The sequence below is a fragment of the Oncorhynchus tshawytscha genome, linkage group LG28, assembly GCF_018296145.1.
Source record: "Oncorhynchus tshawytscha isolate Ot180627B linkage group LG28, Otsh_v2.0, whole genome shotgun sequence".
In the NCBI taxonomy this organism is placed as follows: domain Eukaryota; kingdom Metazoa; phylum Chordata; class Actinopteri; order Salmoniformes; family Salmonidae; genus Oncorhynchus; species Oncorhynchus tshawytscha.
In genome coordinates, this window is record NC_056456.1 from 30459197 (window position 1) to 30476528 (window position 17332).

The 17332-nt window shown below is 42.7% G+C and overlaps 2 protein-coding genes across 2 annotated transcripts; one reads left to right on the forward strand and one right to left on the reverse strand.

Annotated features, from left to right (window-relative positions):
- Positions 1–4438: 4438 nt before the first annotated feature.
- On the forward strand, positions 4439–7446 carry arl14 (ADP-ribosylation factor-like 14). The gene has a single exon (XM_024412373.2). The coding sequence runs from the start codon at positions 6410–6412 to the stop codon at positions 7022–7024; it is 615 nt and encodes a 204-aa protein (XP_024268141.1). The 5' UTR covers positions 4439–6409; the 3' UTR covers positions 7025–7446.
- A 5666-nt stretch (positions 7447–13112) lies between these two features.
- Positions 13113–17297, reverse strand: LOC112244640 (zona pellucida sperm-binding protein 3-like). The gene is made up of 8 exons (XM_024412366.2): positions 16858–17297; positions 15417–15529; positions 15234–15337; positions 14782–14959; positions 14485–14602; positions 14320–14405; positions 13839–14074; positions 13113–13575 (listed from the first exon to the last, which is right to left on the reverse strand). Exons 1-8 carry the CDS (start codon positions 17236–17238, stop codon positions 13349–13351), a joined length of 1443 nt encoding a protein of 480 aa, XP_024268134.1. The 5' UTR covers positions 17239–17297; the 3' UTR covers positions 13113–13348.
- Positions 17298–17332: the final 35 nt, after the last annotated feature.

The window sequence follows — 17332 nt, forward strand, 5'->3', positions numbered from 1 at the left end:
CAGTCTATTTAGCTGCCACTGCACTCTGTGATTTAACACAGTAAATTACTTTTTAACATTATAGGTCCAATAATTTATTGAAAATATAATACAGCAAAGGGATTGATAAACGGGTTTGTCTGACCTCTGTTGCTTATTCATGTATGGCAATGTGTATGTGACCTTTCTGTAGCCTACAAACCAAGTATGGCCGCCAAGAAACAGTATTGTGCACTATTCTCTGGGGCCCGTGAGAAACCACAATGACGCACGAACAATCATATCTCTGTATTCATGTTTCTTGCTTCACCAGTGTGCTGGATTGTCACACATTGAATACGTTTACCATCAGTCACGTCATGACACTAAACATTTGATTGGGTTTTATTTGAAAATCCTCAATGATGACAACAAGCATAAGAATGTTCGGGCTGGTGAGATCACAGCCAGAAAGAAAACATATGACGTTGTTGATACACTTCTGGGACTGCTAGACACAGGCACAAATAGTTCTGTCTGCGCTATAACTCTAGTAACCAAACACCCTACCACTAGCTACAGAGGCTTGGCAGTTGCTGGCGTGCCTCGCCTAGACAGCGCGCAAGCTAGGGGCCAAGTCAAAACTGACGGCCGGTGCCAGGTGGAACCGGCCTTAGAATAGCATGTAGGTCTACATTTGTAAAATAGTCTTATCGAATGTGCAAAATGCCAGAGACGTGTGGTAACATTCAACAGGTTTTCCGTAAACCAAAGTCACTGTACTTAACGCCGCCTTACAGGAAAGCTAAGCTCATTATTTGGGATACTGAGCCTCTATAAGAAGTATTCGGTCATTGGGCCAAGCGAGACAAGTGTGTAGCAAACAACAGCACAAGTGAGGAAAGACAGGACCTTTGAGGGTGTTTGCAATTAGGGTCTCTATCTGAGCTTTGGTTCTTTCGGAGCTGACTCGTATCTGCTTTTGAGGTGAATTTGGTCTTAGTTTTGAAGAATGGGTCAGCGCGGTTCCAAGCCCACTGTAGTAGAGGTGTGGGAGCTGTTCCAATGCTTTGGTGCTCAGGCGCCCGTGAAACGCAATTCAGTGTATCAAAAAATGAACGAAAGCTCCACGCGTGCCCTTACTATCCGGTTCCAAGAGACGGTGAAGAGGCCGGACCTCTTGTATGACGCCGGGATTCACGAGAGGAGTACGCGACCCCACTCATGGCACTACAGCCGCCGGGACACGGGACTCGTATATGTAATGGATGACCCGACGGGTGGAGTTTGGATGAAGCCGAGAGAGAAATGGACAAGATCCTGAAACATAGTGACATCTATGGTTTTAAATTGGTCTCTATTCATGAGAAAGTTTAGCATTCTCTAGTAGGGTGCTTCTCAGGCTTCTGCGCAATCGTGGGTAATCGCCGCGGCGTACTTGTGCGGTGTTTTTCTCAAGGGGACAGAAGATCAGTGATTGAGAGAAGTTTCAGGGGGATGTGCTTGACCCCACCACATTGCACTGACCAGTGAGAAAAAGGATTACATTGGATTGATTACTCTCTGGGTGCATGTTATCCAGCAGATTGTTATCATCCACTGTCCTAAGGTTAATACAACAAACGTTGTATTATCATTAATTAATCTAATATTTGTGGATGAAAATGCATGCTTGGAAGCACAGCCTAATCAGGTGCCTCCACTCTGGAGTCGCCTTAGTCCATTCATTGTGCCATTGTTCTTTGCGCACATTTATCCTACATTTTCTTTGACGTGTTATCCAGCATGAGCAAGTTTCATTTTAACCAGTATGTTCATAGGCCTGCCTATTCAGTGAAAACATATTTAAGCACAATTCAGGTGTCAACTATTTAAAACCCTGTGGAACGGAATTCATAATAGGCTCGATAAAGTGGATTATCTTGGTACATGTGCAGTCCTAGGCCACCTGCTGGCAGAAAAAGGAACAATGCCGCCGTCATGTGGATGAGAACATTTATGTCCACAATGACTACAGCAAAGATACTTATTATTTATTTATTTATTTATTTATTTATGTTACTAGTCTTCTCATCGCAACCCTTACACAAAAAGATTGCAGTTTTGAAACTGTAAAAGTGCAGTAACTGCGGTCGACTGTGGTATTATTTGGATGCAGTATTTTCAGCATACTGCAGTTAAACTGCACTCTGACTGCAATCTTTTTTTGTAAGGGAAACAATGGTATCAGTAAAACTGAGGAGATATGCCAAGGGCAGGAGCCACACCCATGAACTTCGACTTTACCTTTTTAGGCTACCAGCCTACTACTGCATCGAAATCAATCAACACAACCAGGGTTTGATTGTGATATGTATTTTTCTCTTTCCAGCCTGAGTTTGGAAATACACTCATCTATTTCTGTTTTGTGGTGGGCTGTATTTGTAGTCAGCAACTTGATGGGACCGTTTTGCATTTACAGTAATATGAAGATAGAAATTCCACCGTGCAAAAACTGGTTGAATTAACGTTGTTTCCATGACATTTCAACCAAATAATGAAATGTGATGACATTGAATCAGCGTGGGAAACGGATTGGATTTAAGGGAATTTCGTATTTTTTCACACAGCTTTTAATCTAAATCCAATGACATGGGAACATTTTTTGTTGATTTCACGTTGACATTTCACATTAGTTGACAACTGCGCCCAGTGAGTATGGAAAGATCACGTGTATATTTAAACCAAGCATAAGTAATCTGGCAACACAATCTCACACTCAATTCTTGCAAATATGTACAAAAACTATTTCAGCAGATTCTGTGGGTTTTTGTGTATTAATTCGTGTGAAAATACACTTTTTTGTGCAAATTAATTATTAGGAAAATACAACATTTTGTGCGACTTCATTCATAGGAAAATACATTTTGGAGGGCAAACTTCGGAAATATATTTTGAAAGTTGTTAGAGAGATGATGGTCAATGGTGTTCTACACTGCCTTTTTTTGTGTCCCACATGTATTTATATTTTAAAAGTAACGCGTTAACAACACAATATAACGCAATAGTAACGCGTTAACAACACAATCAACCAGGTTGTCACCAAAATAATTGTAATATAACAGTAGCCTTATGTTCTTATTTTTTCTTTTATATACCAATACTGTTTTCTATGTTACAAGGCTCCACCTTTTAATTGTTTTTTTTGTGTGTGTATCGATGAAGATACTTGATTGGGGATACATTTTTATGATGGGAAATGATAAAACACACGAACATTTACACACATACACACACACTCACATTGTTTGTACTCATGTTATAGCCAACTCCTAGAATTTTGTATGAATAATTTATCAAATATCTGTATCCAGTTGTCATGTATTCATTATCTATAACTGGTTACATGTTTGTAGTTTGCATTTTTCAGTAATGATTAACATGGTTAAATAGTCGTAAATCTCTGCTTGATTTAGCTTTTGGTATATTTGGCATTTGTATACACATTCTGTATTTCCACTGAAGAAAGCAATAATTAACCAACACACTACTGTAAATAAATGGACACAGCCTGTTATAAAACGTAAATTGCTCTCCATAAAAAAAAGCTCAGTCTGAAGCAATTCAGCTATGGGGTTCACAGCCCTACAGTATAATAATGATACAAGTTATATCACTTTAAAAAGGGGGTTATTTACAACCTATGGGGTATAACATGTTGGGAAGAGGGGCATAGGAGAATATGAAATGAATGAAATACCCTAACCCTAGGCTATGTTCAATGTCAGCAGCAATTTCCAGTGAGAAATTCTCAGTCTGAAAGCCGTTATTGGGATATGGGTTTCACAGGCCTATAATACTGATACAAGTTATATCACCTTAAAAAAAATGTTTATTTATAACCTCAGGGGTATAAGATGTTGGGCAAAGTGGTATAGGGGAGTTTGACATATAACCCCTAACTTGAGTTCAGTCTTCACCAATTAGAAACCAAGAGGGACCTAGCTTCGTCCTTCCTGACTGGGAAAGGCCTACATTCTAGGCCGTAGAAAATCCTACATCCATCTCATTAGATCAGAACAAGATGGATCAACAGTGATTCATATTTTTCTTCTTTTCTTCTGAATAACTGTTCAGGGCATAGCACTTTCCATTCAGCTTCGGGCAACTTTGATGTAAGGCTGGATCACACCTGTAATTACTACTTTTAAATCAAATCAAATCAAATTTTATTTGTCACATACACATGGTTAGCAGATGTTAATGCGAGTGTAGCGAAATGCTTGTGCTTCTAGTTCCGACAATGCAGTAATAACCAACAAGTAATCTAACTAACAATTCCAAAACTACGGTCTTATACACAGTGTAAGGGGATAAAGAATATGTACATAAGGATATATGAATGAGTGATGGTACAGAGCAGCATAGGCAAGATACAGTAGATGGTATCGAGTACAGTATATACATATGAGATGAGTATGTAAACAAAGTGGCATAGTTAGTGGCTAGTGATACATGTATTACATAAGGATACAGTCGATGATATAGAGTACATTATATACGTATATCCATCACACCCATTGTTGCTTATCCATTATTCACTAAGTATATCAATGTAATTACACCCAACACAATGTTGAAAAACAGAATGCTTCCCAACACTAGATCACATAAATAGGCATGAGCTGGACGTGATCCCACCGCTGCCACCAATGTAGCAGAAGAAAGTGAAAGCTTCAACAGGGACTCTAGACAGGGCTCATACGTGGCAAAGTGAACTCTAATGGCCATTACCATGAAAGCCTAGTATTCCTCTGGGCAGAGGCAGTAGGCCTATAATGCCTTGTTACAATAGCCTAAGTACATAACATGATTGACACGGTGGTAATAATCATCATGAAACGGCCTTGGAAGTGCCATAAGTGTAAACCAACATAATTCATTATTTTACATGAACCTGTTCAACTGCAATGATATGGCTTAATTGATCATAGTCCAGACTTGTTATAGTTGCAAATACCATGCAGCTGCACCAGGGGAATATAAACCAAACATATTTTTCTTTGCAGGTATTCTGTTTCCCCACATTTATTGATGAATTAATTTCCCATCATGAAAATGTATCCCCATCTTCAATCAAATACCTTTATCGATACCACAAAAAAACAGGCAAATACAGCTTTTTACTCCAATCTGGCAACCCTCATAAAATCTGACATAGCACCAGTATCCCAAAGCATAGAAAACATCATTGGCATAAATACAAAAAACAAAAAAACATAATGCTACTATTTTATTATAAGTATTTCAGTGATAACCTGGTCGATTAACAATATTAGGTTGTTAACGTGTTTTATATATATATATAAATACATGTGGGACAAAAATAAGCAGTGTGGAACACCACTGCCCCAAATGCACTGCTCCAATAACTTTCAAAAGATTTTTCCTAAGTTTGCCCCCAAAAAATGAATTTTCCTATGAATGAAGTCGAAAAATGTGTCTTTTGCTACGAATTAAGTCACACCATTTTTTTTGTATTTTCACACTAATTATTAAGCCACACAAAAACACACAAAATCTGCTGAAATACTTTTTGTACATATTTACACTAATTGAGTGTAAGATTGTGTTGCAACTGAATATGACCAGTTAGTTTAAATGTAATACTAGGCCTGAAGGCTACAGGCAGCAACTGAGAACCAAGCAAAAATGTGTTATTTCTTTATTTCTCTCTCTTTCATCTAAACACCTGTGGAATTGTTCTCCATTGTTTGATATGTAACTATAATGTAAGTTATATTGCCTGCCTGATGGTTTTAATGTGATTTAAGGTATCTGTATCTGTCAGATTGAAGTGGAAAATGCAATATATTCTATATGGTGTCCTAATGGCCCATATATTATTTTAGCTATAGGCTAGGCTACACATGACATAACCAATGGTTGCCTTGGCCTTAAGTACATCTGAATGACATAATGATATACTGTTATCTGATGATATAGAGGGTGCGTGCGTTCGTCTCCATGCGTACACTTTGTTCAACTTTACGTAAAGGTCAGACCATTCGAGGTGACGCTTCAATGTGTCTTTAGAGCAGGTTAAATACCATGCACATGGGGGATTTTACCATGTGAAGTGTGATAAAAACATTAGGCTATCAAATCTGCGCATGTGTCACATTGTTGTATTGTTTGTGTCAACAGCGCACTGATTTGAGTCACGCTAGACTGGCTCATTTGGTGGATAAGTTCCTAACCAAACAACAGTCATATCTTGCTTCTTATAGGACCTACTTTGACCCTTGCTTATCGGTGAACAAAAGGTTTATAGGTAGCATGTAATCGCTTACCTGGTAACAGAAAGGCAACGCACTGGGTAAACACCGCAGCTCAAGGCAGAGAACAGTGATATCACTGCCTCTCCCTGACTTGCGTCTTTGCCAAGTAGTCGGGTTACGCTTTACCACACATGGGACAGCGGGGATCGAGACCCCAACCAGAGGCCCGAGTTCTCCTATTGGGTCTCGACTCAGCGGGGAAATCAACCCTTCTTTACAAACTGAAATATAACGAATCGGTCAATACCGTTCCCACCATCGGTTTCAATGTGGAGATGATAGAAGCCAAGAAGAAGAGGGAGACAGTTGCTCTGACCGTGTGGGACGTGGGCGGCCAGAATACAATGAGGCACTACTGGAAGAGCTTCTATCAGGACACTGCTGGACTGGTGTTCGTGGTGGACAGCTCAGACAGGCGCCGGTTGGACGAGGCCCGGCGGGAACTAGATCACGCCCTGAGGAGTGACTTCTTACGGGGTCTGCCTGTGGTCATCCTCGCCAACAAGCAGGACCTTCCCGAGGCCGTATCCGTCACGGAGATAACGGAGCGCTTTCACCTGAGGACGATGAGCGTTGAGCGGGACTGGTTCGTTCAGCCCTGCTCTGCCGTGACCGGTGCTGGGCTTATAGAGGGCTTCCAAAAGGTGGCACACCTGCTCAAACTACCATCAGAGGACATTCAAGACAATATTAAAGAGACAGTGCAGTATCTACGATCAAAATCAGTCACGTCAAGGGGTTTGTAATGTTTGCAATGATAGGATATGTCAAAAGTTATTGACAAATGATGATAATTTGTTTTTATTGTTTACGGATGAAGATCACATTTCACTATGATCAATGTGTTTCTTGAAAAGGTTGTCACAGTGCAATAGACTACATGGAAACGAAATAAATCCACGAAGCTATTCAATTGACTTTAAATCAGCCTATGACATTTTTTCCAACTAAGTTGAATACGTTTGTATCAGATTATTTCCTCTGAGAAATATGGTCATAAATAATGTTAAGTCGCCTATAGACCTAATAATTAACATGTCATTGTGGACTTTGGGGAGCAATGCGTAAAAACGCACCCCAAATGATTCCAATTCACTTTTCATCTTTTATGTAGACCTATAACCTAATATATGTCTTGTATCTAATAAAATGTCTTCCCTACATGCTATATCCTTTCCCCACCTAAACATGTAAGGCCTCTTTCACACGTATTACATTTTTGCGTAAGGCTATATGGCACTTCTTGCGTACTAAAACTCATGAGTGACCGATTTGATTAATCTGTGTTAGTTTAACATAATAGGCTCTAAACAACACTTGTGAGAGTTATCAAACGTCATTATGGTGACAGTGAAGGTCAGTTAGCCTGGTTCTCTCAGCGATGACATACTGTTGGAGAGGCGCAGGTGGACGTGTCCGGTTCCTGTTCTTGTCCCGTTTGCTCCGTGGTCTCCAACCGACCTCTGTCCCCTTCCCGCACGGTCTCCTCATATGTTGGCAAGTACTTCACCTCATCGTAGGCGGGTAGAGAGACAGGGGGAGCTAGGTCAGTAGCAAGGCTATGCGATGTGTAGCTCTCCAGGAGCGGGTCCTGAGATACGGTTATCCGTCCGTTCAGGAGCGGGTGCGGATCATGGCTGTCAAGCTGTCGCCTGGGTCTCGAGCAGGCAATCCGCTGGATGAAGTAGCCCAGGGCAAACAGAAGGAGCAAAAGGAGGACCCCGGAGAGTTTCCGCGTAACCATTGCGATGTTGTAGAAGGTGCTGTGAACCGTGTGTCTGCAACAGCCGACGACGACACTGTCGTTACCGTGTGCGCAGCATATTTGGTCGTCTCTGCAAAGGATCTCTCCACAGTTTCGGAGCGCATGTCCAATGTTTATAACAAATAAGGAGAAAAATGTAAAGCTCGGCGTGTGACCTTTGAGATAAAGACACATTATTCTTAAAGAAAATGCTAGAAGTCTTCTGTTTTGATTGTAAACATGTCAAGTTGGTTGGAACGACGTACGCTATAGTTTACTAGAGGCAATGTGCAATGAGCCAAAACCATAGATCGATGGCACTGGGTGAGCCGTAGCATCTGAACATGCGGTGTTGAAAAATTAATCTGGAATTGTCATCCATATTGTCTCTCAGAACGTGTTTACATAGCAAGCTCACTGAGCCAAATGCTTGTAATCTCATTTCTGTGTCTGATTATAAACGGATGACCTCCATCACTAGGGTACAAAATTGGTTGTGGTTTATCAAATTAGGCCTTTTATGCATATAAGAGCGTTTATTTTGGTCAATTTTCTCTTTTGGTTCAAAACAACCATCGCCAGACCATTGTAGATAGTATTGACTGGAATACATATCTAGGCTACGGGCCTTTTAAACATGTGCTTTGTTGAAATAGTCAACTCATTGCATCATCCGAAGACTAAGTGCCTTTAGAGTGCACTTCAGTGTCCACTTTCAGGACATTAAATCCAAATGAGCAATTATCTGCCTGCTATTAAATCATTAGCGAGCACCCAATGGCCAATTGTTGGAGGGTTGTCATTAGATACAGTAACTGTTACAGGCAAACAGTTGGCGCCGGCGGACGGAGAGATCAATTTGTTGTCTGAGTTGTACTCAAGATCAGTAATGATAAACCCAGAAATCGATAGGCTACAGTTTATGTTCGGTCTTGTTGTAGATGAGTGATAACTCTGGTGCAACTACAACAAGCCTATCCGCTATAGGCCTACGACGGCGATCGTGAGTGACTGGCTCTCCACGGTCCTGACACCCGTTTTGGGCGTACACTGACCTATCTATGGTCCTTAACAGTAACGCAGTAGTCTAATCTTGGTTACCCAGAAGTATATTTTCACAGAAATGTGTGTTGTTTTTACGTTCTCATTCTTGACAATTGTCTACCTGTTTAGAACAAGCACTCTAGCATCCAATATTAATTGGGGAGTGGAAACAGCGCAGGCCAATGTTCCATGGGGATTAGAAACAGTGCAGGCCAATATTAAATGGGGAGTGGAAACAGTGTAGGCCAATGTTCCATAGGGATTAGAAACAGCTCAGGCCAATGTTCTATAGGGATTAGAAACAGTGTAGGCCAATGTTCCATAGGGATTAGAAACAGCTCAGGCCAATGTTCTATAGGGATTAGAAACAGTGTAGGCCGATGTTTCATAGGGATTAGAAACAGCTCAGGCCAATGTTCTATAGGGATTAGAAACAGTGCAGGCCAATGTTCTATAGGGATTAGAAACAGCGCAGGCCAATGTTCTATAGGGATTAGAAACAGCGCAGGCCAATGTTCTATAGAGATTAGAAACAGCGCAGGCCAATGTTCTATAGAGATTAGAAACAGCGCAGGCCAATGTTCCATAGGGAGTAGAAACAGCGCAGGCCAATGTTCTATAGGGATTAGAAACAGCGCAGGCCAATGTTCTATAGAGATTAGAAACAGCGTAGGCCAGTCTTCCATCCAATGTAGAAACGATGGGAAGAAGTAATGCTGCATCTCCATTCGTAGGCTATCAACAACCTGCATGACAAGGACTTAAAGGTGCATTCTGCAGATCAAACAAAACAGATTCTGCGCCACCTTTTGAGTAAATAGTTTAGGGATGAAGCTGGAGAAATCCAATGTAACCCCCCAAATTCATAGATAAAGCTATGGATGCAAGGACTGACCATCCATGAGATCAAAATGATAGTTTAAACAATGTTTGAAGCTATACAGGAATGGTTCAAGACAAAACGCTGGACTGTTCTGAAGTGGTCATCAATGAGTCCAGATCTAAATCCCATTGAAAATGTATGGAGGGATCTGAAAACAGCAGTTGGGAGAAGGCACCCTTCAAATCTGGGAGAACTAGAGCAGTTTGCTCAATTTGGAGTGGACCAAACTGCCAGTACAGAGGTGCAGGAAGCTCATCGATGGCTATAGGAAGCGCTTGATTGCAGTTATTTTGATTGCAGTTACTTGAAAAAAATGCAAGGGTTCCCATATTTTGGCTACGACCGTAGCAATCGCAGATTAATAACCTTTAATAACATCTATCCAGGCGTTGTAAGATCTGGCAGGCGTCAGCAACGCCTGGCAGAGAAACACGCCCCGTAACTTCCAAGTATGGGTAGAGGCGGCCCAATATGGCGACCAGAATATGGGCGAGTGGGTGTGTCAAACTGTGTTCGTGTGTGTGTGTGCGCGCATGTATGGAAAATCAATCAGCTAATTGGGCAGAATTGTTGCCACTCAAGACCGTTTTGCGTGACTGATTGGGCTGCACGACAAGTCAATAAGACTGCAACCAGTGCACCAGTGATGTATCAACGTGCCTGCCGACGGGAAGTGTTTCCTACTGGGATTAGGCTGCGGTCGTGTCGCCGGCGGGAGCTAATGTAGCCATTTTTTTCCCCTCCCATGATTTATTTTCAAGTAGAATAGCAGCCTACACAAGAAATAACAAATATTGATAACCATCTAGATGTCACATTGATACATACATAGCCTACAAACTACTACTCAATGGGAAGGGCATGAACGCAACAAAACCGGGACACAGTGCCCGTTGCTCTTGCTTGACAAGCACTAGCCTACTGATGGGTTTAGTGTTGCTTCACGCATACCACGCATGAAGCAACACTACACCTGTCATCGGTACCTTTTATAAAAATTAACAATGTCTTCAAAACAGAAGTCCAAACTCTTGCGGTAAGGTAGCTCAATGTACAGCAGTTCATACAAAACAGCTCAATCAAAACCATCTCATCAATGGAGTTAAGGTCAGGGCTCTGTGCAGGCCAGTCAAGTTCTTCCACACCGATCTCGACAAACCATTTCTGTACAGATCTCGCTTTGTGTACCGAGGCATTGTACTGCTGAAACAGGAAAGGGCCTTCTCCAAACTATTGCCACAAAGTTGGAAGCACAGAATCGCCTGGAATGTCATTGTATGCTGTAGCGTTAAGATTTCCCTTCACTGGAATTAAGGGGCCTAGCTCAAACCATGAAAAACAGCCCCATACCATTATTCCTCCCCCACCAAACTTTACAGTTGGCACTTTGTATTGGGGCATGTAGCGTTCTCCTGGAATCTGCCAATCCCAGATTTGCCTGTCAGACTTCCAGATTGTGAAGCATGATTCATCACTCCAGAGAACGCATTTCCATTGGTCCAGAGTAGCGCTCGGCCATGGAAACCCATTTCATGAAGCTCCCAACAAACAATTATTGTGCTTACATTGCTTCCAGAGGCAGTTTGGAACTCAGTAGTGAGTGTTGCATCTGAGGACAGACGATTTTTACACACTACGCTCTTCAGCACTCTGTGGTCCCGTTCTGTGAGCTTGTGTGGCCTACCACTTTGTGGCTGAGCCAATGTTGCTTCTAGACATTACCACTTCACAATAACAGCACTTACAGTTGACCGGGGCAGCAATTTGACTAATTGAGTTGTTGGAAAGGTGGCATCCTATGAAGGTGCACCATTGAAAGTCACAGAGCTATTCAGTAAGGCCATTCTACTGACAATATTTGTCTATGGAGATTGCATGGCGGTGTGCTCGATTTTATACACCTCTCAAACTGGTGTGGCTGAAATAGCAGAATCCACTAATTTTAAGAGGTGTCCACATACTTTCGTATACATATAGCGTGTAAAAACATGTTAAATATGTCAATTGTAATGTCAATCTGTAATGTCTTTTCCTGTGTCAACCCACAGTAAGACTAGCTGTCGCCATTGGCGTCAGCTAATGGGGATCCTAATAAATCAAATTAGTTCTGGGTCCACTCCAAAGACCAAGTGCTAAGGCTGCATTCGTAACCAAGTGGGAAGGTGGAAATTACCAGTTGGAAGTTCTAAATATAGTTGGATACATTCACTATTGTCAATCCGTCTGCGTTGGCAGTGATACGGCCTCTGCAGAAGTCAGGGCATTCATACGTCGTGCACTGCACCGAACTGTTAGTGATTGTTTATACAGGACCTCCCACCCACCATCAAGTCAAAGCCCTCAGTGTAACAGTATTGCTTCCGTCTCTCTCCTCGCCCCTACCTGGGGTCGCACCAGGGACCCTCTGCACACCAGTCACCCACGAAGCAACGTTATCCATCGCTCCACAAAAGCCACGGCCCTTGCAGAGCAAGGGGAACTACAAGGTCTCAGAATGACATCACCAATTGAAACGGTATTAGGGCACACCCCACTAGCTAGCCATTTGACACTGGTTACATTCACATTGCAACATTGGAAGCACACAATGTGGCACTTGATGTCCTCCGGAGGTTCTGCTATTTCATCACACCCTCCCTACAGAGCCTTGAGCACATTTAAAGCATAAAATGGCTTTAATGGGCAACCATAAACTTAAAGTACAGCCATCACGCTGCTAAATAAATTGTCAATCAATAACCTTAAAGCTTTGTTTATTTAATCTGCTGAAAAGCAGGGAATTTTCTTATGAGACTTAAGCGCTCAGGGATGATTAGTTTCCCACTGGCATTTAAATAGATTTTGCCCAGTTGTATGTGGTAAATGCCACCGTCACGCTTGGTCATGAATGCAGGGCGTCATGCATTTCATAATCTTGCAGCTCCTTATGCTACAGACGAGTCATACTTTATACCTGCTACATGACAGGAGTGCTGAGAGCAGAGGGTCAGACTAACACATGCTGGCAGCAGAACAGTGTACGTGCTCCCGAGGCAGTGGCTTAGACCGCTAAACCACCCCAGAACCATAATTTGACACCTATTGCTTGACTTAATGATCCAGGGGCAAGCATTGAGGCAAACTCATAAATTGAAGAGCTAAAAACAAAATCAAATAAGCAAACTACGGATGTAATGTTTTTATTTGCATTGGCCATGGTAATGTGAAATGGAACAACATTCAAAACTTGAATTCACATAATTCTTTAAAAAGGACCTAGAAATTGTTTAGTGGTTTAAGCCAAGGGTTGGTCAATTGCCATCATAGAGTGAATTGCATTCAAGTTCCACAGTCGACTTCCTGCACAGCACCCTTCAATCCAGTGCGATGCCATCTTGTGTGACTGTTCACAGCAGTGCCTCATTCAGAAAGCGTGCATTTCCTGCCTTCACTTTTGCAAGTACCACCGGTGCCCATAGAGATGTCTGTTGTAGCCTCCTGCATTTCTTTGGGATGGACTGCCGCCGAGTCTAAGGTCTCACCCGGGGTCAATTTTGAGCGGAGTGTCGTGGAGTCCGTTGCCAAGCTGATAACTTCCTGAGTAGGGACAACAATCAGGGGCCCCAAGATGGTAGTCTTGCTCCACTCTGAAATAAAATTCTGATTTAGCTAAACCTTGAGGTAATTTTAGAAAACATTTATTGGTTGTCACAATGACATTCAAACAGTTCAAGAAGTGTTCAAAATCTTTCCTGAATTCTAGCTAGAGCACATTGCTGGACTGTTAATCTTAACATGCAACCAAAAATCACATGGGAGAAAAGCATAGGCTGGAGCAAAAGCCAGTACATAGTAAACATGCAATGACTCTAGGTTGCCTCTGATTGGCTTTGCATCATCCGTAACCCACCTTCTGTTTTGTCCGTTCCCCTCTTCCAGGCACCAGAGTAAGGCTTTTTGGATATGGGCTCAACCTTTTGGAGCTGCTCTGTGCGCTGGCCTGGGTGAATGCGGAAGCTGGATGAATTTGGTTTGGGAGTAGTAGTCTTGGTGTTGGTTCTGGTCATGGGGGCAGTAGGCTCCGCAAAGCGTTTGGAGACTACACAACTTAGACAGACCTGGTCGTTCCCATCTGCTGACCTCCAGCTGGAATGAGAATAAGATCTGGTTCGATTGCAGCTCAAAGTTAAATAACTTGCCCTCATTAAGGCCATACACAGTAAACACTTTAGTATCCATCCGTTAACCTGACAATTTAAGGTCTAATTCTAGTCAATATTGTACAGAATGAAATCCCATGGCAGTGCTAATGAAGAAACCATTAATGTTTGCAGCCTACATACAAACTTCAGTTTTAACAAGAGGCAGGATGCCCATTCTCCATCTCATACCTGTTCTCAATGAAGGAGCACGCTCGACTCCTTGATTTCCCAGAAAACATGGCGGGGACAGCTTTCAGATGGCAGGTGATGAAGATCTGTGGTGACGGAATGGATATCAGAATGGCCAAAAAGGTGCAGAACATGACAAGACTAAACACAAGAGTGGGCACTTGCCAAATTGGAATCCTCCAGGTAGAATCTGAAGGCGTCCAGCATGATATGCAGCTTGTCATCCTGGACCCTGGGCATGTACCGTGAATTAGAGCCGGTCAGCTGGGCGTCAGTGAGGCATCTAATTAGGCAAGACAGGGAGCTAGGTGTTTAGGGAAAGGAATTAGCCAACTAGATGGCTTTCTACAATTGTTTACCCAACCACAGTTTAGCCAACAGCCAAGCATTGGAAAAAATGAAATGTATCCTACGGCAAGCTGAAGCAACCATCACCAGTCAATACCTTCTAGATGACCTTACCCGTAGTACTCTATGAAGTTGTGTCTAGGGTTTGAGTCTGCGTCGGGAGTTGCCGTGGCCACACAATGGTCCACATACACGCGGAGGGGCATGTGGTTGCCCATGGTGACAGCTGCCTCCAGGTGTATGGTTTCACCCAGAAAGTAGGCATTTGATCCCCTTTCAGAGCGCCAGTCATCTGTAGAGAAGGTAGGGATGAGCATGTGCAACCAGACAGCCATTTGGGGATGCTTATAGTGTTTAATACCTAATGTTATTGGTTTGAATTTCATAATACACCAGTCACATTGAAAGGAGAATGATGCAAACATTATCAAATGGTTTATGCTGATAATATGGACACTGGTCTACACTGGCAACTTGCACACTAGAGTGCATGTTTGTGTGAAAAGGTTAAGGTCCATGAATAACTGAAAATGTACAAGTTAATGAAGTGAACCCAAATATCCTACCCGTGATGAGGCGGAGGCTGAATTGCAGATGGTCCTCAGCAGTCACTGTTGAGGCAAAGGGGATCCAGGTGGGAGCCAGGGCAGCACTGTCAACAGCATACCGCCTAAAACACATTCACATTATTTAAGTGTTTAAAAACCCATCAAAATACTAGGCATCAATGTTTACTACAGGTAACTCACCTTCCGTAATGGCATTCGATGGGAATCACAGCCGAATCAAATCTAACGACACCAGAAGAGGGTGCAGGTGAATAGCTGAGAATATTGGAATAAACCAGCTCCGTCTCCATAAACTGTGGAAGAGGTAGAGAGGTTAGGGGTGTTATGTGCAGCTTAATGGAAGTACTGCAAATTTGTTTCAAGTTGCAACTTAAGCACTGTGTATATGCAGATATTAAAACACAACACCTGAACCACACAAACCTTAGGCTAAATATATCAACTCTGCAAAAAAGCATATTGTGACCTGCATTTATTTAAATCAAACTTAGTGTAAATCTTTGTATGAACATAAAATGCAACCACTGAGACAAACTGAAAAGGTTCCAGACATGACTAACAGAAATTGAATAATGTGTCACTGAACAAAGGAGGGGGTTGGGGTCAAAAATCAAGTCAGTATCTGGTGTGGCCACCAGCTGCATTAAGTACTGCAGTGAAGCTCATGGACTGCACTAGATTTGCCAATTATTGCTGTGACATGTTACCCCACTCTTCCACCAAGGCACCTGCAAGTTCCCAGACATTTGTGTGTGTGGAGGGGGGAGAGGGCCTAGCCCCTCCGATCCAACAGGTCCCAGACCTGCTCAATGGGGATCTGGGCTCGTTGCTGGCCATGGCCTATTGTGGACAGTGAGCACTGATGGAGGGATAGTGCGTTCCTGGTGTACTCGTGCAGTTGCTATCCTGTACCTGTCCCGCAGGTGTGATGTTCGGATGTACCGATCCTGTTCAGGTGTTGTTACACAGTCTGTCACTGCAAGGACAATCAGCTGTCCATCCTGTATCCCCATCTTAGGCATCTCACAGCATGGACATTGCAATTTATTTCCCTGGTCCCGTCCCCAGTCACGTTCACACAGATGAGTAGGGACTCCAGGAATCTTTCCTCTGGTGTTTGAGTCAGTAAAAAGGCATCTTTAGTGACCTAAGTCCTCATAATTATCCACCATCTGTAGAGAATCTGTAAGCTGTTAGTGTCTTAATGACCATTCCACAGGTGCATGTTCATTAATTGTTTATGGCTCATTGAACAAGCATGGGAAGCGCGTTTAAACTCTGTACAAATGAAGATCTGTGACGTTATTCGGATTTTTAAGAATTCTTTGAGACACAGGGTCCTGAAAAAGGGACGTTTCTTTTTTTGCTGGGTTTATCAAGGCCTTGGGCGGGTGCCCCTCTCTATCCATGTAGCCATGGATTCACGAAACCATTGGCAGCTGCGGAGTCCATGGCTACCTTCCTGTCCATGGAAGCGTTTCAGGACATTCTTTAGATAGCCCTTTGGCTCAGCCCCCCTGCAAGAGTCCCATAGCCTTGTGTAAATTGTTTAATACGTGAACCTAATTAGCCTACTTAGAACTGGCACGATTAACTTAAAATTAATTTTCGAAAAACTTACTGCGAGTTTGGTTCCACATGCGGTCAACTGGGCAAAGATGATAAACTCTGCCTCCCCCGTTGGAACCGCTCTGCAAGAATCTTCAACGCCCTTGCTACCCATTTGATTGAAACCTAGGTGCAAATCGCTGCCGTCCACCAGAATGCCTATGTCAAATAGGTCAGCATTCACCACGACTTCAAGAGAATCTTCGTGGCACTTCACGAGGACTGTTCTCGGCCTAGGAGGACTGGTTGGCTCTGCACTCGGTTTAAAGGATTGGGCCTGACTGACATCTTTATAAATATAACCACGAGGATTAAAAGACTGATAACAATCAGCGAGGAAAGAAATTGACAGCAGGGTCACGACCCACCACTGAGATTTTTGCATAAACTCCATTTGTGAGCTTGCAATCTGAATGTAGTTTGGCGGCTTCGCAGACCCACTGAATTGCTTAAACCGAATTACAAACATTTATATGACAAAAATCTCC

Coding starts and splice junctions, on each gene's coding strand:
- arl14 (XM_024412373.2), top strand. CDS start 6,410: ATGGGACAGCGGGGATCGAGACCCCAACCAGAGGCCCGAGTTCTCCTA.
- LOC112244640 (XM_024412366.2), bottom strand. CDS start 17,238: ATGGAGTTTATGCAAAAATCTCAGTGGTGGGTCGTGACCCTGCTGTCA. Junction 14,960..15,233: donor CAGCCTCCGCCTCATCACGG/GTAGGATATTTG, acceptor CCTTCTCTACAG/ATGACTGGCGCTCTGAAAGG. Junction 14,406..14,484: donor ACCTGGAGGATTCCAATTTG/GCAAGTGCCCAC, acceptor CCGTCACCACAG/ATCTTCATCACCTGCCATCT.